Raw genomic sequence first — 24,810 nt, forward strand, 5'->3', positions numbered from 1 at the left:
TCTAGGCTTGCTAGGGCGATGAAGGACCCCGATACCTATAAGTTTCTCTTCTCAGTTTTGGATAGAATAGTGCTAGTTTCAACCTGGGTGGGAGGGGTTCATGTATGAACCCGGGATTTAGAAAATAGATCACTGATTCTATTGAAACTAAATAGTCTCTTTAGACACGTGCAGCGTGTAGGTGTGTTACTTTACAAAATCCTAGTAATAGTGCACTGAAGGCATTAGCAGCTCAAAGCTAAATTAAATCGATTCTGATACCGTTATGCTCAAGGTAATTCATCCGGCAAAGTTTTTGACAATGTTTTGTACAAAACGGTGGGGATGGAGTATCGAGGATGGTGCTATATGAGGAAAATAGCAGGGTAGTACCGCTATTTGGCTCTCTAAATTCTGTCGATGAGAGGCCGAATAAACAACTGGAAGTGATGCTGATGTTCTTCTGTGTGGAATTGCTGCGAAAGGATGTTAAGCATGCACCGACGGAGGCGGCGCAAGTTTCCCAGTACGGACTCGGTACGAGGGAGAAAGAACGGATATTGTTCCAGGACCTCTTCTGTCACTAGGTGAACTTTGGAAAGACGGAATTCCACCCAGTGGACGTGCTCACAGAGGTAAAAGTCTGACAGGTAGAGAAAGATATCGTCGGCGGAGGTGGTGGGGCACAGCGGATCGGGTCCAGTCCAGTAGATCCAGCAGTTTTTTTCAACCGTGGCGTCGTGAAGGCATCTAACGGGGCTAGCTCCTTTCGCTCCTTGACTGAATACAGAATCATCGAAAGGATAGATGAAGGTTTGACTGTGGTGGTTGGCCCCGATACAGGGTGGTAGGGTCGGTACATCAGAGAACTCCTCCCAAAGAGATTCAAGGTTCAGATCGAAGGAATCCGCGCACGGATAATCTTGAGTCTTGAAAACCATCCTGGGGAAGACAAAGGAGAGGAAAAAGACACTGGCAAAGACTGGTAGGAGAGGAGAGGACAGTAGCGGGCCAATACAAGGTACGTCCTGAGTGAAGGCTTAAACCCCTAGTCTTCGCCTTGAGAATCAGAATATAAACATATAAGATTTCAATACTTATGCAGAAAAAAATGAACGACTAGACTATTCCGTACCGTACTTCTAACGCTCTTCCAATGCATTTGGCAGAAGGCCTTTATTAACCAACTTACAACCCTCTGCAGTGGATAGCAGTGTGAAACGGATTACCAGCGCGACGGTTGAAGTAGGGCACACTATTCGGTCGCCGCTCCCTTGCCCCACTTCACCAGACAGCAAAATCGTGCATCAATAGTTGTGAATCAACAATAAGACAGCCCAAGTATAACCTATCATCCAGATTTCCGCTCATTACCTCAAGAATGAGCCGAAAGTGCTTTGAATGTTTGCAGGCGAGGGTCACCGGCCTACTTGTTTACTGCGCGGGTTTAGCTTGGCATCACTGGCCCACGCGCCAAATTAAACAGGCCTCGAGACGTGGAAAAAGCCGTTGAATACGGTCGGCGGGTGCTGATATCACCAGCTAGGCACCGTGTACACGGTCAAGTGGACAGGTAATGCTAAAGCAAAAGTTGATTGATTCGTGTATGTTATGTGTTGATTCTAGGTCCTCGTCTATTGCCCCTGAATCCGTGCGGCGGTAGCCGTAGCCGAGCAAGAATACGTACGGTACGTTTTCTGACAGTAGGATATGTCCTGACAGCACGAAAAGATTACCCAGAAAGCTTGGGAGAGATAAAGCGTTAAGATGATCAGAGATTGGATAAAGCTCTATTTAGACTGAAGTACAAGTTCTTCTAGCCCAAAGAACTAACCGCGCCGCGGGAGCAGCATTAATCTCAAAATTCGTACGGCGATTCCATTATACCGCCCCCTGGACACGCGCCGAGGAAACGAGCACCATCCACCGAGACACCATCCCAAATGTGAGGGTCGGATAACTCTATTGGGTAGAAGGGCAGAATTTCGGGAGTAGGGCGGGGAATATTTGACGACCCCAGCCGGCGCACTAAAAAGCGCTGTGACCGATACCGGTCCTCATGAGAGAAGTCCCCAAACCCCAGCACTTGTAAAGATGGTAGCCCGTCTGGGCTGAAAGCCCATTTAGCGAATGACAAAAATTCGTCTGCCTCTGTATATGATGTAGACAGCGTAGCATCTGCTCTCGGGCCGTATTGGGCCGCCGCTAGATCGCAATGACTATGCTCTGTCTCATAATTCTCCACATACAGAGGAAGAAACGGGTCGGCTGTGACGTCACGGAGAGGATATGGCTGTCGTGATTTACGCAAAAGAGAATCAATCTCTCGCGTGAGGTAACGGTGCATGTAGTCGGGTCCGCTGAAACGCAGGTGTAAAAGCTCCAGCGTGGAATGCTCACGTGACGGCTCCAGGTGTCGTTGCTGTTTCTATTAGAACCGGTAGGAAGGAAGGATTACGAAACTTACCGCTGCCGCTGGATTCATCGATAGCGCCAATGCAGTTATTTGTCTCAGGTCAACCACAGAAGACAAATCTGCAATCCAAACAGGACTCACATCCCGTTCATCTTCGAACAGCCCATCATGGTCATCGAGCGGAATCAGCTGTCGCTCATGGTACACAAGGGATCTTAGAGTGGAATGATGCGATTGAATACCCTCCTTGACGAGCGTCTCGTTTAATGGGAAATTCGATAAACGTAAGCACAGGTCCCGTAGTCCACGAAAAGAGCCAAGGAAATCAGCAACTACACCAGCGCAACCTTCATCCGAACTATGTAACAGGAAGTCGAAGCATGCCTGGAAACTCTCCAGATGCATGGTTCTGGATGCTCTCGATAGCGAACGCAAAAGGCGAAGCTGGTTCGGACAATTGAATAGCGACAAAGATTTCAGAGAAGTAAAGGTGGAGATATAACCGCGAGAGAGCTCGGATGGAAGCGTGATACGGGACAGTGATAGTGATACGAGGGATGAATTGATCGGAGTCTCTCGACTGTCCTCTGCATGACCCACGGGCTCGTGCCAGGGGTCCGCAAAGACCTCCCAGCACAGCGATTGAGCGGAAGCGGATGAGATAAAACCGACTGTGAGATTGGCGAGATGCGTTCGATTCCGATCAATGCATTCCCGCAGCGACATTGCTTCGGCGGGATGCTGCAGTCCCTCCCACTCTAAGCTTCTTAGGCATGGAAAGCTAGACAGTCCTTCGAGAGGATATTGGGCCCGAGGGCAAGTGCCATCGGTGATAAGGACGAGATGTTGGAGGCTTGTTTGGTGTTGACTCAAATAACCTCCTTGTCCTAAAATGCCCATTGGGATGCAAATCCCCAGTCGCCACCTATCGTCAGTCAGCCTTATCGCCACTAAGTGGAGGGTAGCTAAGAACTCACTGGAACGTGTGCAGGCTGTTCGGCTTTAAGCACGCAAATACTCGTAAGATTTGTTGGTCAATGTCGCTCAAGAAACGTTGGTGTATGGTTGTTTCATGGGAAGCGTCATTGACGGGCGAGTGCTCTGACATTCCGGCCATGCGAAAGATGCTGTAGTATGCGCATCGGTTGAAGCGAGCGTGGTGAATTGGCGCCTGGATATGTAGATGCTTGGTATGCTGCAACAGGCTTCTGGCTCGTGATTCCTCGTGATGGAGAAAGAAGGAGTCGACATCAAGCACATTGAGCGCCCACTCGTCCGTTGCGCGGATGGTCAGTGAGCGGTAGACCAAAGGATTCAGCGTGGAATATAGCCGGGAAGACGCTCTGCTTGCAGCGAACAGACTGTCCAGGGGCAACTGGAAGGAAATTAGGGATCTGGACCACACATCTGATTGAGGACTCACGAAATGTGCAATCAAAAGAAGAACCTCACATGGCAGAGTGTGAAGTGTGGTGCCAGATTTGGAGACCATAGCTGTACTTACACAGCGTTTCGATTAACACAAGGAAAAGGAATACTCTAATAAGCAGAAGTTGTTACTGAAGAGCGTAGGCTTACGCTCAGAACATGCGCCTGACGTAATGATGCAGTGGAATGGACCCAACACTCGATCATGGTTGCTTTACAGTTATGGTTGAGTTTGGCTAGGATCACGACCGATTTTTCAGTTTGGTGACAAACAGGTGGTGGGATGGGAGTCAGTTCTGACAGTAGAGCTGATTGTTCACGGTGAACAATGAATTCTGAACGGGGTCCTACTATGTAAACGACGTGGTGTGTTCAGATGCTACGATTCCTGGCCAATTGATCAACCGGAGTATAGCCCACGCCAGATTCGGGTTCGATGCGGGTACCCACCGATAGCAGTGGAAACCGTGCAACTCAGCAAGTGGCTCTCAATTTGTGCATCAATAATTGGACATTCGGTGGCACCTATTTCATGACCGTGTGGGAAGCTATTGATTGCTCGGCAAGCAGCTTAGTGCCTTGTCTAAAAGCGGCAGTTGTAGGATTACAGGCCTCTGGTCCGACTACTTTCCCTCATTCGTTCTACTAGAAGTATGTGCACTGACTACAAGCTCAAAATCAGAAAGCGAGGAGCCCCAGACCTCACATGTTACTGTTCAGTGAAAATACAATGCCCTAGTTGAATTCAACTTGACAGCCATCCTCTTCGATTCCTACAATACTCGATTTCTACCATTCAAAATTGCCAATCTTCAAGATTCTGTGTGATTCCCAAATCTATTTATGCGGCTGACTGCAGCGCATAATACAGGACAACTCTCGAGTATCTGACCAAGCTGTAGGCTAAGACAAAGTGCATCACGTAGAGGCTAGGCCGCCACCCACACAGAGTATGGGTTCGCTCCAGAGGGCGAAGAAGGTAAAACCCAGCAGCGAGGGAATTTCTTAGGGTCATGTAACCAAATTCGATTGCCAATGCTGAGGTGTGTTGTGCGTTCTCGGTAAACGAATAGATGGCCGGGACCAGAGATAACAGGCCAAGCGAAGCACAGTGGTAGGGAAAACGCGCCTGGGTCACAGATATGCTTGTGTCGCAGGCTAAGAAGTCTACGAGATTTCCGACGGCGATCAAGGTGAAGGCAGCTACATAAACGAGCTGAAGAGATGGCTGCGAGGGAAACAGAAGGATCACGGCGGGTAGCGTGGTCGTCCAGATGAGGAACAAAACGCCACCTAACTCTAGCTTCTGCCAGTATGCGATATGGCTGCCATAAAAAACGGAAATGACCCTCCAGGATAATGTGTAGAGATACCACGTGATGACGCCAGCGCTAAAGGAGATGACTGAGAGAGTATTAATGATCCCGTTAGGGGTTGAAGGAAAGTGAAAAAGAAGGTGCTGAACGGCGAAAAGAGAAAAGTAGGATAGTCCAAAAATACTGATGATAGAAAAGATGACACAATCGCGTAGATTATGGGTTTCAATGGTTGACATTTTATATATTCTCGATGAGGCTTTCACTGGCGCTGGGCGTTAGGAGCAGAGGCTTTTATACCAGACATAGAATCGCTCCAGAACAGCCTTGATAGGAGAGCAGGGGGAGCTACCACCTTCATTTGCGCCGAAGCAACTTCTGCATTTTCTTGAGGAAGCTATGGCCATAGAATTAAACTAACCCGGCAAACAATATTCACGAGACCCGCAAAAAGGATGACCAAGGCTCGTCAATTTTCATCAGACTGGACGGTCATCGCCGCAAAACGTACTTCTTTCTGGTGATCTACCTGGATCAGTGCTCTTTGAATAAATGCTCATCACATCGCAGAAGGCTGTTTGCGACACTTTACATGGAATCACACACCCATATGGATGAGATTGCAGATATAGTCCGACAAATTGGCCGGCAGCAGGGCGAGAATGCTTATTACCGCGCATGTTACGCCCTACTCAAACGCTTGCAAGAGTTGACTACTCACGCATCAAACGAGTTGCTTCGGCTTCACCAATTTGGGCCACTCGGTTCGGAATACCAGCTTCAGTCTGCGTATGAAGTTGTGCACGAACTACGGAATTCGGCCTATGAGCTGATTGATGAAGCCTGCAATGCCCAAGCAGCCTGTGAGGAATTTTGCCGGGTCGACGACCGCTTTTCGGCAAACGCTATTTTCCGCTCTGCACATTGGCCCCAGATGACCGACCGAGGTCCAGGCTTTAAACTTCAGAGATAAAATTGAATGGCCTCAGTAGTGTTTTGTGAAGGTCCAAGCTCCGTCAACTTTGGTGGAAAATTTATTCTGCATTCTACTGTATGTAGACTCCAATTCCTTCGTCTAGAGACAGAAAGTACAGAAAGCCTTGTAATAAGAGTATATAGAAAGACCAACACAATATCAAGATTACTGGAAGCAAAAGAATTCATCGCTGCAATCTACTTGAGCGAGAAGAGTAAGTTTCAATTTGTTTACTGATAGTGCGCTGTACTGCATTCCACAGAGGGACTATTTATCTCCTTCGAATACAACAGCACACCCGGATGATCGACAGCGTCAGTTTGGTAAGAATGGAAAAGCCTAATGCGAGCCAAGTGGCTGTGAACATGCATACTCCAATGCTGGCGTGCACGCCCAGACCCCCAAGAACAGTCTGCACAGTACTGGTGGTCGGTAGGTGTATCCTTGTGATCAATCTAGATGCAGCGATCATACAGATGGTTGCAACCTAAGCCTGACTAGCATATTTATCTGGAAGGGCTCGTTTGACGTAACGTAGATGAGAGAACGAGTAGTATCTCGCACTAGTTATCTTCCAGCGAACAGAAAATTGTCATGCTACCTAGTGCAAAAGCAGAAGCAGTTGGAACAAAGCCGATCATGTAAGTGGATACAAGCCACTTTGCGAGGATAGGGAGTCCAGAAAAGATATTGTTGACTTCACTAGGAAGCACATTGTCCATCTCTCGCGAGACTAGACGGAAGATGTCAACAAGATCGAACGAAAATGAAATTTTAGGCTTCGAGCAGTCGGAATAAGGGGCGTCATCCTTCTCTCCTTGGCAGTAACCCCAGAGCACAATCGCATCATACACCGGGAGCTTCAGTTTGAGCTCATTGGAGACAGACTCCACTTTACTACTTACTTAACTCACTGCCATCTGCACGGTTGCGCTTGATTGAGTGACACTATCTGCTACATTCTTGCCCACCTCGGTGGCCTCGCTCGTGACTGTGCCCAAAAGATCGGATATATCGAATCTTATGGCACCCCATGACCGACTAAAGTCGAGGGCCCGAGCCTGGGGAACTCTGTCAGGTTGATCTAACCCGCCAAATTCCGCCACGGGTTTTCAAACTACACTACTATAGCATTCGACTTTGCGCACCTTCATGAAATAGAGGTAACTCGGAGACGAAGTGGACGTACATCCGGCAAAAACAATGGCCAGACACATGAGGGTACCGACAGAAAAAGCCAGCGATAGCACGGAAACGATGAACTCGAGTTTGTTTTCTGCATAAACCAGCATCTTTTCGCAACTTGGAGGTTTTCAACCTCCGCAAGAAGTTTCAACTAAGAAAAATGAGAGATGTGTAGATCATGGTCCTTTATATAGCACTGGACTGTATTCACAGGCTACAAAGAGCCGGGTAAGATTCAGAGGGGGTTTGGTGAAGTCATATTCCAGAGCTGGAAAACCATGCGCCGACCCATTTGGGAACCTCAGTCAGCATCTGACTGGGATCGCCGTGTACGAGTACGGAAGTTCGATGGCGGTATCGACTGGTTGGATGTGGACGTCGACTATGAGCTTCGCGCTCAGGATGATGAAAACCTCATATCAGCCGCACACAAAAGACTTGGATCTAATCAGTGGTGGCTGGTCGATGTCTACGTAATAGACCAAGCTGGTATGCAGTTTCATTCCACATTGTTCTCGAACTCAGTCCCGAAGTCTTTTGGTTCGGTGTGACTCCCCCGATGCTTGTGTGGTATCTCTGGCCTACCTGTTCGCTTTAATTGTGTCCCCCTTTCGCATTTCTTCGAGGAGGGTTTTTGTCCCTCTCGTTGAAAATCTTCTTCCTTTCCTCTCTCTCCCATGAGATGTATTATCAGACGACGCTTTTTGATCAACGCCCCTTTCGTCAGTACCCAAGCACAAAGGCGTTTCATCTTCCCAATTCTGTTATCTGGGCTTTTTAGATTACTATTGCTTGCCAGGGAATTGGCTTTGCTTGATCTAACCTTTGTACGCCCGTGAAGATCGTGGGCAGTCCGATCATAAACATTTTGTGCGTTCTCTCCGTGAGCACTTTTCAAATAACCCTCAACCCTCAGATGGTTTGATCTACGAAAGCACTCGACGCTACGAGGAATTCTTGGGCGACCCAATCGATTGACTGGCTGCAAACAACTGGTGGGCCATTTTCGAGACAAAACCGGGAAGTAAAAAAGGAAGCTATTTACGGACCTTTTTCAAGCATCCCACGCTGGCCCAGAAGCTAGATTCGTTACTCCGCATAGAGGAAATTTGGGAAGGGGTGAAGATTGCCTTACTCTATAAAGTAGTAGCGATGCAATGCAACGAGGTATGCCTAGTCCATTCTCGGAGTCGATTCGGCTAAGCTGACAGCGCACAGGCAATTATGTGCTACTGGAATCTCATCTGTCAGATATTTTTGACCCTTGTCGAAGAGAATACTGAGCTACTCGGTCTTATTGACGGCGTCACCGTGAGCCTGATTCAGTCTCGAGTGCCAAAGGCGTCGCAGGGCGACCTAAACTTTCTGTCGCGAAATTGGGAAAATGGGGACCTCTTTCCTTATATTCCAACTCAGCAGCGTCAAGAGGCCTAGGAGTGACTGAAAAACATAGAATTTCCCGCCCTGACCCTGGAGACACTCTTCAGAGACCGAATCTACCTAGAGGTAGGCCGGAGCGTAATGCATCGGCTGTTTCTTCCCGACCTACCACGGACGGTCACCATCGATAAAGGTGTCTGTGAACAGTTCGACATCCACATCCCGATCCTGATACCCCACCGGCATGAAATGCTCAAGGCAGAACTTTGAGAGCTCTGGCGTTTTAGTTTTCAGTACGGATTTGAGATGACGGAACATCGACGCCGCGTCTCACGAGGCAAGGTCGACATCGAACGTGAAAATGGACGCCATGGCAGGGTTTCTAGCCTAACTCATGATCTTGAGCGATCACTACTTTGGGAGCATTTCTTCTAGCTTGCTGCCCAAAAGGGATCTCGCATCCCTCTCGGCCAAGGATCCCATTAACCGTCAAGTGCGCTACCAGTGCCTACGTTGTGCGAGGACAGTAGTAAGATCCCAGTAAGACACAGGAGTGGAACGCCTCTTGATGATTCGGTGGAGGAAGATCGATTCGCGCTTTCAGCAGAATCATTGTAGCGCCCTTGGTTAACGCCAAAAGTCACGGCAGAGTTTCTCCATAGATTAGTCTTCTTGGCCTTCTTCCGATACCTCATGGCAACTGGCGACGGACAGACTGTCGGTCGGCGGGAAAGCGGTGGCCCACCCGCGGCCGAACCCATGGAAGAGGTTGATGTGGATTCAGTCCAAACACCCCCGAACCTACTATGCCGCCGGAACCCTATCACGCCTCACTTCTGCTTGCACAGCAGTTTCAGCAAGAAAGTGAGCTAAATCTTTCACACGTGCAACAGCCAACCGTTTTCATGATGGACGTGTTCTTAGATGGGAATATACACACGCTAGGACTGACGGACGACAGCACCGTTTTGAATGAATTCTTCCACAGTCTAGAAGCGAATTACTTTCACATGTCTAATCCGGGAGACAATGGAAAAGGGTTGAGTGCCAGCGATTGCTACTATCACTATATCTAAAACCCCCTTTCTCGACTCTATGCGAGCTTCTGAAAAAGACAGTCCCCAGTATGACACGTGAACTATACAATGGGACGATCGGACGGGACAGAACTAGGTTTGGAAACGCAGAGCTGGAACAGGCCAGAGAATGGCTGAATAGGGCAAAGAGGGTCTTGGCCGAATTGGGTCCTGCATCCTTGGAGCTAAAATCATCCACGCTATATATTTGTATTTCCGACTTATGATGCTTCGACGATTTCAAATTACAACTATATTGCCTTTTTTTTATCGTTTGTGGGAATAGAAAACATGACGCTTGGTCACATGATCATATATCAAATAGTGTCAGAACGCAGCAGGTAGGTAGATACCCGGAGGCAGGAGATGTTATCTCCCGCCAAGATTAGTCATATATAAGGCCCTATCCAAAATTCTATATAGGAGGCCCTTTAGAAAATTAGACGCGCCCTTGATCCTATTAGTGCACCCGTATGGTTCACTCCACTCTGTTTCCAAGAAATAGTAACAAAACGTGATGAAATTGTAAATATTGTAGTGGGGGATTCGGTTGCATGTACTTAGTGGATGTTTAGTAGTGAGAGATGCCTGATAGCCTGACCGCCCAGGGAGGTTATCTAAGACCTAGGCTACGGGATCTTTGGGATCATCATACTTGATCAACAGTTTGGACGGAGGATTCAGGACAGTCTTTACAGTCGGATTCCTTACACTTGCAATGTCACACTCCTTTTGATTCCTGCCCTTTGTTCCTGATATCGGATTACACGATTACCTTGGAGGATTCCGGGACTTGCGTGCTGGTGGGTTTGGTTTGGTTCCTCTATGACTCGACCTGTCTGGTAAGATCAGACTGCCTTGAGCATTCCCCTCTTCAATATCTAATATACACTCTGGCGATTGATGATCAGGCGGAACTGACCTAAATGGAATGAATTGTTTTAGTGAACTACAAAATTGAGCACGGGCGAGGACACGTTAAGTTGCCCTTGCAAGCAAAGACGGGATTGGAATAGACGAAATCCAAACGTCGAAAACAGCCCATCAAAGATAAACTCCGCGCGTCCGAGATCAGGTCGACCACCGACGATGTGGATCGATAAGCCAAATTGGGCCAACCTGGGCCGCTGTGTTTTAGGGCACCAAGAGACGTTTCTGATACCGTTCGTCACGAAAATTTTATGCAACAGCAGCAGAGGCTGGAAAGTTCACAGTCCAAAGACGTACCAATCCCTAACCTCTGGAAGCTGTTCTTTCATTTATATCGACTTCAGGGGAGAGCAATCGGTTTCACAGCCTCCTGTAGCTTAGATGACCGTCTCACTCGTCTTACATTCGCAGAAAGACAGACAAGAGCCGGATCAGCTCGGGATAAGCGGACCACGAGACGTAGCCGTGAGGACATACACTGCTTAGCAAGGAACAAATGTTATCAACGACAGTTTAAATGCTCAATTCAAGCTGACCCGTGATATTACGCTCACCTATCGTCTAGATCTTGACCAGATACATGTGGATCAAAACCTGGAATTTTCTATTGAGGGAAAATTTGTGATTGGTATTGCATGTCGCTTTGTAGGTGACATTAGTCGATGGGCAAGGGACGTAAGTAGTTAACTACGGTTTACGTTCCGAACATAATACGGCAAGTCTTTATAGATTAAGCTCAAACTTTACCTTCTATTATTTCCCGTAGATTGTGTGATTCAACCCCACAGTAAGGTATGTAAAGAAAACGCGCCGTAAAATGCCAGCTCTGTGAACCCAGAATCCCCAAGAATCCCACTCATCCCTACTACCTAACGAGAAACAATCAGCGAACCAACGTATTTTTTATACCTGTGGCAAGAGCTACCGTTAAAATTTTCTGCCTGATGGAAATTTATCTGAGCTGGTGCTTCTTGCTGATGTAATTCCGGTGCTAGTAAAATGGCGGCCGTTTCCTGCGTCGCGCTAACCGTCTCAAAGAGTAACCCCCATCCCGATGACATGAAATGCCCTACGTGGTGAAACACCCGCGAGGTATCTGACAAGTCCAGCATATTTATCCTCTAACAACCAGTCAATTCTTATTTGTGGATAGAGGATACCTCAATTACATGATTCTTGCTATCACTGCTTTTGCAAAAGCTATTAAATACCACGTCCCAATGCTGAAGTACAAGACCTAATGTATTACCTGGAAATCTGCCGTTGACGGCTGGGACGCCAAGACCACCCACCATGACATCAGAGATAAGTGTGAGGGATAAAATTGCGCAAGTGTAATGTCGGGTATCATCTTTCCAGGCCATCAAAATGATGTGAGTCACAACAATGTGGAGTTGAGCGAAACCCGTGGCAGCGGAGAGGTACTAAGATTACAAATTCATGAAGTTGAATACACGGGAAAATAACAATGGTGTAAGTTGGTGTATGAAATATATAACTGCGGCTAAATATGGAAGTAGACCCACACCAAGTATGTAATTATTACGGAAGATTCACTCGCTATGCTCAGGCCATCGATCAGGTGACGACCACGGCCGTCCAGAGAAACCACTGCGCGTGGCAAGACAAGGCTTGCGTGCGATTGTCCTTTACTTCGGGTCTTAACTGGCTATTGACCATAGCCGTGAATCGCTCAGTCGGCACCCCAGTCGCGAATCCGAAGATCAAAACACGTCCAGACGGGCAGCCAAGCACCACCGCTATTCCGGACTTTCCTACAGCCGAACTGGTCGGGCGATAGGTGGGAGGCAGCCAGAGCCAGTTCTGTGAACGCCGCGTGATCCAGAGTCTATCGAAACTGATACCGTAGCCTTGATATTCGGGGGGTTGCGGCAGTTGATTTGCACTAGGTGATTGGAGGTCTAACGCGGACACTTTAGTCGGAGGCCTAGGATTAGGTGTTGCTGAGCCACGAAGGGGAAAAATCCCAACGCTAGTGTGAAGAGAGGAGTTGGTGGTGTCGAAGGAAAGAATATTCACATAATTGCCAACATTTAGGGTTTGCAGGCAGGCCCCGGTGTGCGCATCCCAGATCTTGATCATCTTGTCCAAAGACCCGGACGCGACGCGACTGCTGTCGGGGGAGAACACCACTGAGTTGACATCATGATTATGGCCCTCCAGCGTCTGCAGGCAGTCCCCAGTGTGCGCATCCCAGATCTTGATCGCCCTGTCGGCCGACCCGGACGCGACGCGGCTGCTGTCGTAGGAGAACACCACTGAGCTGACATCGTCATTATGGCCCTCCAGCGTCTGCAGGCAGTCCCCAGTGTGCGCATCCCAGATCTTGATCGCCCTGTCGGCCGACCCGGACGCGACGCGGCTGCTGTCGGGGGAGAACACCACTAAGGTGACCCTGCTACCATGGCCCTCCAGCGTCTGCAAGCAGGCCCCGGTGTGCGCATCCCAGATCTTGATCATCTTGTCCCTAGACCCGGACGCGATGAGGCTGCTGTCCGAGGAGAACACCACTGATTTGACATCGTCATTATGGCCCGCCAGCGTCTGCAGGCAGGCCCCGGTGTGCGCATCCCAGATCTTGATCGTCTTGTCGTCCGACCCGGACGCGAGCCGGCTGCTCTTGGGCGAGAACACCACTGAGTTGACATCGTCATTATGGCCCTCCAGCGTCTGCAGGCAGGCCCCGGTGTGCGCATCCCAGATCTTGATCGTCTTGTCGTCCGACCCGGACGCGAGCCGACTGCTGTTGGGCGAGAACACCACTGAGGTGACTATCCGATCATGGCCCTTCAGCGTCTGCAAGCAGGCCCCGGTGTGCGCATCCCAGATCTTGATCGTCTTGTCGTAAGACCCGGACGCGACGCGGTTGCTGTCGGGGGAGAACACCACTGAGCTGACATCATGATTATGGCCCTCCAGCGTCTGCAGGCAGTCCCCAGTGTGCGCATCCCAGATCTTGATCGCCCTGTCGGCCGACCCGGACGCGACGCGGCTGCTGTCGGGGGAGAACACCACTGAGGTGACCCTGCTACCATGGCCCTCCAGTGTCTGCAGGCAGGCCCCGGTGTGCGCATCCCAGGTCTTGATCGTCTTGTCATAAGATCCGGACGCGACGCGACTGCTGTCCGAGGAGAACACCACTGAGCTGACCAGCTGCCATGGCCCTTCAGCGTCTGCAGGCAGGCCCCGGTGTGCGCATCCCAGATCTTGATCGTCCTGTCGGCCGACCCGGACGCGACCCGGCTGCTATCGGGGGAGAACACCACTGAGTTGACCAAGAAGTCATGGCCCTCCAGCGTCTGCAAGCAGGCCCCGGTGTGCGCATCCCAGTCAGTTCCCATTATCGGCATCATCGTGACATCTTTGGGCCGCTCGTGCCAGAACAACTTCTTAATCAAACTCCGCGATGGACTAAATACAAGCCCACAACCGTACGCCTGTAGGGGGCTGTTCTCGATCGCCATTCGGTGGTACAGAATGAATCGATATGTATCTTGGACGAGGATGCTCAGTTTGGCTGCTGTCGGTCGTTCCTATCGCGGTGTTAGAGCAGTTCCAATTCCCGAAATGAACACATACCAATACGAGATCCTTCAGTCTCTGTATCGACATAATTCCATCCGATATGCTTCGCAGGAGGCTCAGTGCCTCGAGCCAGTAGAGACACTGCGTTCGAAGAAACGTGTCGACAGTACCACCCTCCTTGAGATCTTCGTATGATCCGCTTTCTCGTAGATGGTCGACCCAGTAGACACACGAGTATCGTGCGACTGCAAGCGGATCCGGATTAGGTGGCTGGGCTTGCTTGATAGGAGTACCCAGGGCTCCTAGGCTATACATATCCCGCCGTAACGCCTTCTTCACGACCTGGAGGGACTGCGTGAACATTCGGCGATGGGCAACCGTAGGGCCAGCCGAGAAGATACTCTGCGCGCCCTTTCCGATTAGATAGTCCTTGGCAGACTGATGCACAAAGTAGATGCTTTCGTCGCGGACCGTGAGGAACGAGCCGGTCCTCTTGATCATCGTCACAAGACTTTTCGCCTTTCCGGCGATCTCGTCAGGGAGTCCCGACACTGCCCCTAGCTCCAGTAGCTGAAGCGGCCGATAGGCCAGGGTAGCAGCTGAGAGGACCAAGTGGCAAAACTTTCGGGTTCGAGGCGCTTCCTGTTCGATCTGGTCTATCATTCGCGCATACATATCATCCAACCCTGTCGGCACTTCATCCACCACTTGCTTCACGTCCCAGCTATCAACGCCCCGAAGTTCCTGGACGACGAGCGCCACCCAGAGAAACGTTCCTTCGGCTTTCTCCTCGAGGGTCTGCTGAACATATTCCAGCAAAGTATCATCCTCCTCCAGAGACTCAAGTTCCGCTAACCGGTTCGAGATGTAAGCTCCGATGGCCAGAGACACAGCTTCGGCGTTTTCCTGCAGTTCCAGGCTCAGTATTGACTGCGAGTCGTCAAGCCTTATGCGCTGATTAACGTGGTTCCGGCTGGATATGATCCATTTGACGTGCGGTAATCCCCTTGTCTCCTGGAGAATAAGCTGTAACAGTTTATCTTGGTCCTGTACGCATTCGTCCAGAGCATCAACTATAATGTAGATCTTGTCCGTGGTACAGGCGCGCAAGATACATAAGAACATATTGCACAATGCAGCCCATGCTTCCGCACCCCCAAATTGTGGCTCCCCATTTTGATTGAACCTTTTCTGTATAAGAGAGAGAAATGATGGTTGTGTGTCCACAAGCATATAGATCAACCCACGTAAGACAGCATGAGCGTTACTCAGCTTAGGAACAGTGGCTTGACAGAAAAAGAAAGACAGGAATGTCTTGGCTTGGGAATCTGCTATTTCTATGGTCGGGTTAAGCTCGTCGATGATGCCACAGAGTAGCATTGTCTTGCCTTTACCAGGATCCCCCTTGATCCAAAGGACCTGACTGTCGTTACTGTTGTTACCGTCGCGCCAACACTGGAACTGGTGGTGGTGGAGGATCCATTCATAGGACTCTTTGAGGGGCGCCCCTCTTGTCTGGTGGATGTTTGTCTTGACGTCGCGCGGATCCGTCACTGCGAAGTATTCGCGGCAGCGATCCCTGCTTTGTCGGTCTTGGTCTTGCGAGCTTTCATGTCAGACGGAGTACCGCCAGGAGGAAAACTTGATGTTCAGACGTACCTCCGATGTTTTGAATGAAGGTGCTAAGATGGCACCAAGTTAGTAATACTCGTCAACGCGGTACAATCATCAATATCGACGTACGAATGTGTCGCAGTGCCTTCGAATTGGACATTTCCCCCATTGTTGTCCCACTGGTGCCTCCTCATCGAGATGACAAATCAGGTGATATTGGCTAGATCTGCTGTATAGTGAGTTGAGCGTATCTAGCAGTCGCACTGTAGTGCGCCACTACCAGCGGAGAAATTCGGTACGCGGCAGAATTTGAGTCCTCGCTACAAGATCAACCAGAAATGTTTCTGCCTTGCACAGGATGAAAGGGCTAAGCCGTTAGGCTGCAAGCTACTGCGGGTAGCAGGGCTGACAGGAGACACCATCGCTCTTGTATGCTGTTGAAGCAGGTGTTGCCATCTGGTCCCGAGTTGCAGCCGCGCCAGCGGCAAGCCATGCAGATATCGGCCCGTCGCCTGTACGTCGCCCGCCAATCACTGCCGCCCGCCCCTTCACCTTGGCCTTCCCCTTGGGCAATCGGGTGGAATAGCGCTCATGCAGTGTGATGAATTGCACAGCGGGGCGTTGTATTGCCACGTCTCGTCCCCCACACCTGCATCCTCTCCTGTGGGGCGATCTTTCGACGTGAGGTTGATTTATTTTCTGGCGCAGAGAGCACGAACTGCTTTCTAGCTGCGGCTGAGGTGCCTAACGCTCTTGCGCTTCCGGACACCTTGACTATTACAGATAGCAAGAGAGACATAAAGCTTACTTGGATCACATAAAAGATAATTCTCCGGTTTCATTTTACCTGCTCAGAGAACATCTGCGGTGGATATCTGCCTTTATGCACACGTCCATAGGCTCTTATAGAGTACTCCTACGTTGCCACAGGTATCCAAAAATTACATGAGCCTAATTGGCGGTCCAAGCTGATTGTCATTGCGCTAATTTGCTTTTTGAATGCCAAGTGATCTGAGATGGCGTCTCAAGTATCGGATAGGGCACCCTCAAATGTCTCGTTACCTGCTATCTTGTATCTACCCCCGCGCCATGCTTAGAAACATTGGGTAAAAAGGACAAATTTCCTATACGCCGAGTCCTTAGTAAGTCTACCGTTATGTTGGACGGGTGATGTTTCTGCTTCCATAATACTTTCTGTTATACTTTTTAAGTCTTCATCGCATTCCCCAGCCTTTTTGATCTCAATATATTTTTACGAATCACAGCGCGCCTTGAAAGGTGAAAGCACCACTCGAGTCTTAGTATTTAGGAGCACTGAACAACCTAGCGTGTGTGTGAGATGTGAGAACTGCGGTTGTGGACAGAAACCAATGCCTTCGTTATCAATACTATAGGACACGTAGCGCAATGCTTTGACATTAACTCTGGGCCCTGTGATCCCGACTGACCATCCTTGGCCTAGCTCAAGGCTAGCCTCTTCAGGATTAGCGCACCGTGAGATATTAACTTACGTGATCCCACATCCAGGGCGGAACGAAAAACCTTCATTTCCTCATTTCCTCGGGGGATCGCGTAGACCCCGAACTCCACGTGACCATTGACTCAAACCAAGGCAGAATGCGGGGCTCCACCAAAATCAACCGTTTAACTTGCAGTTGGTGAGAATTGCCAAACGGTAACTAAGAAGATTGCAGGCTCTATATTCCACAGTAGTTCAAATGTGGTTGAAAGTCAAAAATTGAGCTCTTTCTCTCAACAAAACCGCTCTATCAATTTTGCTCGGCATTGTTTTCGTCTGCTCAGCCCAGAGCGTTCAGATGCTCTTGGTGTTCAACGGTCGAAAAAACTCCCTGGCTGACTATGTTTAAGTTAGTTACTCTGGCGGTTGCCGGGCTGTCGTTGAAAGGCTACAGTAATGATTTTAAGAGTCATAATTTTGTTTTCATAATAACTAAACAATGTGTAACTTACATCTAGTTAAAAATTATGCTCATATCGCATGATTCAACCCCTCTTTGGAAGCTCACCGGTCAATTTAGGCTAATTGCTGACGTAGATTCATCCTTGCCAAAAGTCCCGCAAAGACAAGCATGACTGTACACCCGCAGCAATTATTTTGATGCTGCTGGAAACACCAACGGTTATCACGTCTACGGACCGACAACCCAGCATATTTTTGACCTCTTTGACAATGCTGCGAAGCTTCGCATAGAGATTCAATGACGTTTGGTATGCTCAGGATTGTGGTGGAATCGTTAGATCTGGCTGGTGGAATTTGATTTCAAAGAACCTGTCCACCAATAACTAATCGCTGACTAATTTAGGTAATTACAGAGCCGGGCGTTTCTATCATATAATTTAAGACCGAGTAAGTTATCCTTCCTTAACCCGGCCTTGGATGGATCACAATAGGTACTGGACGGCCAAAACTTCAATGCCCGCCCTGAAGAAGGGCAATGCTAGCGATGATTCTAGCTCCCTACTAGCAGCTACACAACCTTCTCCTTCGATATTTCATTTGCATGGTGGCCAGCACGAGACTTTTTGCTCGGTAATGAATTTACCTCGAGGATTTTCGAGACGTCCTCAATTTGGGCTTATGCGCATTTCCAGTCCAGCAAAGCTAAGTTTAAGCCCAAATGGGCATAGCGTGACCAGAATGCTCAGTCCTCTATTATTAATTCACGAAACAAAGCAACTCGCAGGCATGAACGTCGGATTGTCTTCAATACATATCTGAATCCCATGAACTGCTCCGAACTGCAGTCAGCTGGTCAACGCAGCGCTATCTTCTTTTGCTTGCATCAGATGCGACCGTCATTACATAGTGACCTTGCTGATCCTGCCCTATTTTCTGGACAGTAGACTCCGTGGTGTTGAAGATCATGTTTTCATTCTGCTTGCATTAACAACACGATGACACGATGATAGACTAGAGAGAGGAGAATCAGATCGACCTCCACTTACTCTTTGCTCCAATAGATTCTTGACAGCCGTGTTCATTACTGGATCCCGCTCCGATGCAGAGCGCAATTCCTTCATGACTTTGAGAAGCTTATCCATTTCCTCCCCGCCCGCCGCTTCTTCGTCGCTCGCAGACGGAGTGTAAATTTGGTACAGTGCGTCAATGTGGTCATTGATGTCCTTGACTAGCTTCTCGAGATGCTTCTCGTCGTAAATAGCGAACTTGAAGAGTCTAGGAACTGACATCTTGTTTCTGCGCTCGTGCACGATTTTTTGCATTGTCTCATGGAGGTAACGGTGCATAGCACTCCACTTAAAGCCATCCTGGCCGAACGGCTTCATTTCGTTCGCTCTCACTTCAGGGTCATCCTCAGACTTTCCTTTGCGTTCATTATGACAGATTTTCATGGACTCTTCGAAAAAAGTCGCCAAGATCTGAAATGTCCGTATAGCCTGATTCTCTTGCTCCTCGTCGAGCTGGAATAAGCCCGAGCTTTTCAGCGACTCCTCGTCTTCGATATTCGAGCCTGTCAGACCGACAGCCTGGCCCCAGCGCGTTAGTCTCAGCTGCGCACTGCCAAGCTTCACGATCAGAGACTGAAGTCGCGGGGCCGCCTTTCTGGCAATGTAGATGTAGTCAAACCAGGTAATAATCGTGGTAAAAAGACCGGCTAGCCCAGATGCCGCACTAATAACTTCTACACCCGTCATCACGGTAGAAGTGCGCCTGTCTGTGTGTGAATGTATAGACTGGTTGATGATGATAGGCCTGGGGGAGCTCGGTATGGATTTTGCGCATAATTCTTGGGGTAATGTGGTCTTATGTATCAAAGAGCGAGGTCACCAAATTCACTGGTGCTTGCGGCTGGAAAGCGGTCCGTGCGATTCGCTTGTTGGAAAATGAGGCATTGTCACCTGCAATGGAAACGCTGCCCGGAGCGATCTTCAACCGCGGGGACGCGACGTGGCAGTACGATGCGGCGCAGTACAATCTGTCGCACTGCATGAGCGCTGTCCCCCACCCGCTTGCCCTAAGGTAGGGGGCGGGCGCCAGCGATTGGTGGGCGACGTGCAGCAGCGGCGCGATATCTGCAATGCTTGCCGCTGGCGCTATGTTACAACATCGGAGCCAGTGACGGATCCAATAGCGGTTTTCGCACATGCAAGACCCATGGAGTCAGCCCTGCTATCCGCATTGGCTTTCAGCCTGATGACCCCGCTTTTCATACAAGTGCGAGAGACAGACGGAAAGAGGTCTCTGATCGGTCTGGTAATGACGGGTCGAATTCTATCACCTACCGAATTTCTCCGCTGTTAGCGGCGCACTGCCGTGCGACTGCCAGATACGCTCAACTCACTACACGGCGGACTTAGCCAGGGTCAGTTGACTTGTCATGTCGATAAGGAGGCACCAGTGGGACAACAATGGGGGAAATGTCCAATTCGAAGGCACTGCGACACATTCGTACGTCGATATTGATGATTGTACCGCGTTGACGAGTATTACTAACTTGGTGCCATCTTAGCACCTTCATTCAAAACATCGGAGGTACGTCTGAACATCAAGTTTTCCTCCTGGCGGTACTCCGTCTGACATGAAAGCTCGCAAGACCAAGACCGACAAAGCAGGGATCGCTGCCGCGAATACTTCGCAGTGACGGATCCGCGCGACGTCAAGACAAACATCCACCAGACAAGAGGGGCGCCCCTCAAAGAGTCCTATGAATGGATCCTCCACCACCACCAGTTCCAGTGTTGGCGCGACGGTAACAACAGTAACGACAGTCAGGTCCTTTGGATCAAGGGGGATCCTGGTAAAGGCAAGACAATGCTACTCTGTGGCATCATCGACGAGCTTAACCCGACCATAGAAATAGCAGATTCCCAAGCCAAGACATTCCTGTCTTTCTTTTTCTGTCAAGCCACTGTTCCTAAGCTGAGTAACGCTCATGCTGTCTTACGTGGGTTGATCTATATGCTTGTGGACACACAACCATCATTTCTCTCTCTTATACAGAAAAGGTTCAATCAAAATGGGGAGCCACAATTTGGGGGTGCGGAAGCATGGGCTGCATTGTGCAATATGTTCTTATGTATCTTGCGCGCCTGTACCACGGACAAGATCTACATTATAGTTGATGCTCTGGACGAATGCGTACAGGACCAAGATAAACTGTTACAGCTTATTCTCCAGGAGACAAGGGGATTACCGCACGTCAAATGGATCATATCCAGCCGGAACCACGTTAATCAGCGCATAAGGCTTGACGACTCGCAGTCAATACTGAGCCTGGAACTGCAGGAAAACGCCGAAGCTGTGTCTCTGGCCATCGGAGCTTACATCTCGAACCGGTTAGCGGAACTTGAGTCTCTGGAGGAGGATGATACTTTGCTGGAATATGTTCAGCAGACCCTCGAGGAGAAAGCCGAAGGAACGTTTCTCTGGGTGGCGCTCGTCGTCCAGGAACTTCGGGGCGTTGATAGCTGGGACGTGAAGCAAGTGGTGGATGAAGTGCCGACAGGGTTGGATGATATGTATGCGCGAATGATAGACCAGATCGAACAGGAAGCGCCTCGAACCCGAAAGTTTTGCCACTTGGTCCTCTCAGCTGCTACCCTGGCCTATCGGCCGCTTCAGCTACTGGAGCTAGGGGCAGTGTCGGGACTCCCTGACGAGATCGCCGGAAAGGCGAAAAGTCTTGTGACGATGATCAAGAGGACCGGCTCGTTCCTCACGGTCCGCGACGAAAGCATCTACTTTGTGCATCAGTCTGCCAAGGACTATCTAATCGGAAAGGGCGCGCAGAGTATCTTCTCGGCTGGCCCTACGGTTGCCCATCGCCGAATGTTCACGCAGTCCCTCCAGGTCGTGAAGAAGGCGTTACGGCGGGATATGTATAGCCTAGGAGCCCTGGGTACTCCTATCAAGCAAGCCCAGCCACCTAATCCGGATCCGCTTGCAGTCGCACGATACTCGTGTGTCTACTGGGTCGACCATCTACGAGAAAGCGGATCATACGAAGATCTCAAGGAGGGTGGTACTGTCGACACGTTTCTTCGAACGCAGTGTCTCTACTGGCTCGAGGCACTGAGCCTCCTGCGAAGCATATCGGATGGAATTATGTCGATACAGAGACTGAAGGATCTCGTATTGGTATGTGTTCATTTCGGGAATTGGAACTGCTCTAACACCGCGATAGGAACGACCGACAGCAGCCAAACTGAGCATCCTCGTCCAAGATACATATCGATTCATTCTGTACCACCGAATGGCGATCGAGAACAGCCCCCTACAGGCGTACGGTTGTGGGCTTGTATTTAGTCCATCGCGGAGTTTGATTAAGAAGTTGTTCTGGCACGAGCGGCCCAAAGATGTCACGATGATGCCGCCAATGGGAAATGACTGGGATGCGCACACCGGGGCATGCCTGCAGACGCTGGAGGGCCATGATAGCTATGTCAACTCAGTGGTGTTCTCCCCCGACGGCAGCCGCGTCGCGTCCGGGTCTTCGGATAACACGATCAAGATCTGGGATGCGCACACCGGGGCCTGCCTGCAGACGCTAGAGGGCCATGGCGACTGGGTCAACTCAGTGGTGTTCTCCCCCGATAGCAGCCACGTCGCGTCCGGGTCGGAGGACGAGACGATCAAGATCTGGGATGCGCACACCGGGGCCTGCCTGCAGACGCTGGAGGGCCATGGCGACTGGGTCAACTCAGTGGTGTTCTCCCCAACGGCAGCCGCGTCGCGTCCGGGTCGGCCGACAGGGCGATCAAGATCTGGGATGCGCACACTGGGGACTGCCTGCAGACGCTGGAGGGCCATAATCATGATGTCAACTCAGTGGTGTTCTCCCCCGACAGCAGTCGCGTCGCGTCCGGGTCTTTGGACAAGATGATCAAGATCTGGGATGCGCACACCGGGGCCTGCCTGCAAACCCTAAATGTTGGCAATTATGTGAATATTCTTTCCTTCGACACCACCAACTCCTCTCTTCACACTAGCGTTGGGATTTTTCCCCTTCGTGGCTCAGCAACACCTAATCCTAGGCCTCCGACTAAAGTGTCCGCGTTAGACCTCCAATCACCTAGTGCAAATCAACTGCCGCAACCCCCCGAATATCAAGGCTACGGTATCAGTTTCGATAGACTCTGGATCACGCGGCGTTCACAGAACTGGCTCTGGCTGCCTCCCACCTATCGCCCGACCAGTTCGGCTGTAGGAAAGTCCGGAATAGCGGTGGTGCTTGGCTGCCCGTCTGGACGTGTTTTGATCTTCGGATTCGCGACTGGGGGTGCCGACTGAGCGATTCACGGCTATGGTCAATAGCCAGTTAAGACCCGAAGTAAAGGACAATCGCACCTAGCCCTTGTCTTGCCACGCACAGTGATTTCTTCTGGACGACCGCGGTTATCACCTGATCGACGGCCCGAGCCTAGCGAGGTAATCTTCCGTAATTATTACATACTTAATGTGGGTCTACTCTATATATAGCGGCCGTAGTATATTTCATACACGAATTTACACCATTGTTATTTCCCCGTGTATTCAACTTCACCAATTTGTAATCTTGGTACCTCTACGCTGCCAAGAGTTTCGCTCAACTCAACATTGTCGTAACCTACATCATTTTAGTGGCGTGAAAAGATGATGGCCGCGATCGCAAAATTACACTCACGCTGAATTATTCTTCACACTCATCTCTGATGTCATGGTGGGTGGTCTTGGCGTCCCAGTCCTCCACGGCAGATTTCCTGGTAATACATTACGTCTTGTACTTCAGCACCGGGACATGGTATTTACTTTCTTTTGCAAAAGCAGTGATAGCAAGAATCCTCTAATTAAGGTATCCTCTATTCATAAATAACGATTGAATGGTTTCTAGAGGATAAACATGCTGCACTTGTCAGGTACCTCGCGGGTGTTTCACCACGCAGGGCATTTCATGTCACCGGGATGGGGGTTAAGAGGGTATCGTTTGTGTCGGTTAGCTGTAGGCTGCTTCTGGCGCCTGCCCTGAATGTCTCCTCCCCGGGTCCCTCGGGGCACGCCCAAGTATACCGAAACGCACGTGACAACGCTATTCCCTAGTGTCCGTAGAATGATTGGTCCTCAGTCGTCACTCAAATAACTGCGGCCCCCCGCTTCTTTGAGGTCCGTAACAATAGACTCATCGGTGATAGGAAGGACTGGATATATAAGGACACTCGTTTCAGCATCATGTATTTAGTTCTTCGCGATCAATTGCACACTGTTACTTGGTTACTACCTTGAAGCACTTTGCACTCCACGGTTCAACTCTAAGACAAATCCAACCTACAGGTAGGGGATTCACTTAGTGGTAACACTTAGTGATTGACCTACTTGGCGCGCACTTCTGGCACATTTTGCAAGACACTCAACAGGATCCAACCCGCAGTAAGGCTTTGCGAAGCAACGGTACGATTGGAGACCAGGTTTTGAGATTTGATAGACCTACAGGTCTACAAGGCAAGGAAGCAATCTGGAGGCGAGACAAATGGGATTGGGAAGTCTAGGGAGAAGGAAGAAGAGAGAGAGAGGGAAAACCCACGATGGGGGAAAAACCCTCAAGACACATGACCGCTGCTGGGCCTAGCAAACATCTGGAGAGGGCAAACTCTCTCAAGATTGGAAGTTAGGATAGCAGGCAAGTCTCGGCCCTGGACGTTCTGACTCACAGTGACCAGTCAGCACCGCGTAAAATTAGGTTTCTTTTCCTATCGTAGAGGTCTAGGTTCGAGGCTTCTCTCGACCTTTTCTGATGCTTGTACCTAGCATCTACCGTCGTAACAGCCCACTATGGCTCTGAGATCTTGCTAGGGGTGTCGTGCGTATCCTTTGCATGCATACCTTGGGTTGTTATATAGACATTGCTCTGTATCCTCTTGGGGGTTTCTTTCTTGAGGCTGTGCAGTGGTATCCTTCCCTAGGAACTGCGGTGGAGCTTCTGGGATTTCTGGAGTTCCTGGGTTCTCGCT

At 49.9% G+C, this 24,810-nt stretch overlaps 7 protein-coding genes across 7 annotated transcripts; 2 read left to right on the forward strand and 5 right to left on the reverse strand.

The window, feature by feature from the left end:
* Window positions 1-386: 386 nt before the first annotated feature.
* On the reverse strand, window positions 387-920 carry POX_c04573 (uncharacterized protein; the record flags this gene model as incomplete). Its single annotated transcript, XM_050113443.1, has 1 exon — window positions 387-920. One exon carries the CDS (start codon window positions 918-920, stop codon window positions 387-389), a length of 534 nt encoding a protein of 177 aa, XP_049970999.1.
* Window positions 921-1,837: 917 nt separating this feature from the next.
* POX_c04575 (uncharacterized protein) lies at window positions 1,838-3,887 on the reverse strand (the record flags this gene model as incomplete). The annotated part of the gene is made up of 4 exons (XM_050113444.1): window positions 1,838-2,401; window positions 2,447-3,320; window positions 3,373-3,770; window positions 3,819-3,887. 4 exons carry the CDS (start codon window positions 3,885-3,887, stop codon window positions 1,838-1,840), a joined length of 1,905 nt encoding a protein of 634 aa, XP_049971000.1.
* A 1,862-nt stretch (window positions 3,888-5,749) lies between these two features.
* On the forward strand, window positions 5,750-6,112 carry POX_c04576 (uncharacterized protein; the record flags this gene model as incomplete). The annotated part of the gene is made up of 1 exon (XM_050113445.1): window positions 5,750-6,112. The coding sequence occupies one exon, from the start codon at window positions 5,750-5,752 to the stop codon at window positions 6,110-6,112; it is 363 nt and encodes a 120-aa protein (XP_049971001.1).
* A 566-nt stretch (window positions 6,113-6,678) lies between these two features.
* POX_c04577 (uncharacterized protein) lies at window positions 6,679-7,407 on the reverse strand (the record flags this gene model as incomplete). The annotated part of the gene is made up of 3 exons (XM_050113446.1): window positions 6,679-6,975; window positions 7,030-7,176; window positions 7,264-7,407. The coding sequence occupies 3 exons, from the start codon at window positions 7,405-7,407 to the stop codon at window positions 6,679-6,681; spliced, it is 588 nt and encodes a 195-aa protein (XP_049971002.1).
* Window positions 7,408-12,264: 4,857 nt separating this feature from the next.
* POX_c04578 (Vegetative incompatibility protein HET-E-1) lies at window positions 12,265-16,040 on the reverse strand (the record flags this gene model as incomplete). The annotated part of the gene is made up of 5 exons (XM_050113447.1): window positions 12,265-13,923; window positions 13,983-14,240; window positions 14,287-15,830; window positions 15,892-15,914; window positions 15,976-16,040. The coding sequence occupies 5 exons, from the start codon at window positions 16,038-16,040 to the stop codon at window positions 12,265-12,267; spliced, it is 3,549 nt and encodes a 1,182-aa protein (XP_049971003.1).
* A 2,591-nt stretch (window positions 16,041-18,631) lies between these two features.
* On the reverse strand, window positions 18,632-19,521 carry POX_c04579 (uncharacterized protein; the record flags this gene model as incomplete). Its single annotated transcript, XM_050113448.1, has 2 exons — window positions 18,632-18,742; window positions 18,814-19,521. 2 exons carry the CDS (start codon window positions 19,519-19,521, stop codon window positions 18,632-18,634), a joined length of 819 nt encoding a protein of 272 aa, XP_049971004.1.
* Window positions 19,522-20,204: 683 nt separating this feature from the next.
* POX_c04580 (Vegetative incompatibility protein HET-E-1) lies at window positions 20,205-23,116 on the forward strand (the record flags this gene model as incomplete). Its single annotated transcript, XM_050113449.1, has 5 exons — window positions 20,205-20,275; window positions 20,337-20,359; window positions 20,421-21,964; window positions 22,011-22,566; window positions 22,656-23,116. 5 exons carry the CDS (start codon window positions 20,205-20,207, stop codon window positions 23,114-23,116), a joined length of 2,655 nt encoding a protein of 884 aa, XP_049971005.1.
* Window positions 23,117-24,810: the final 1,694 nt, after the last annotated feature.

This window comes from Penicillium oxalicum, chromosome III, assembly GCF_001723175.1.
Source record: "Penicillium oxalicum strain HP7-1 chromosome III, whole genome shotgun sequence".
NCBI lineage: Eukaryota > Fungi > Ascomycota > Eurotiomycetes > Eurotiales > Aspergillaceae > Penicillium > Penicillium oxalicum.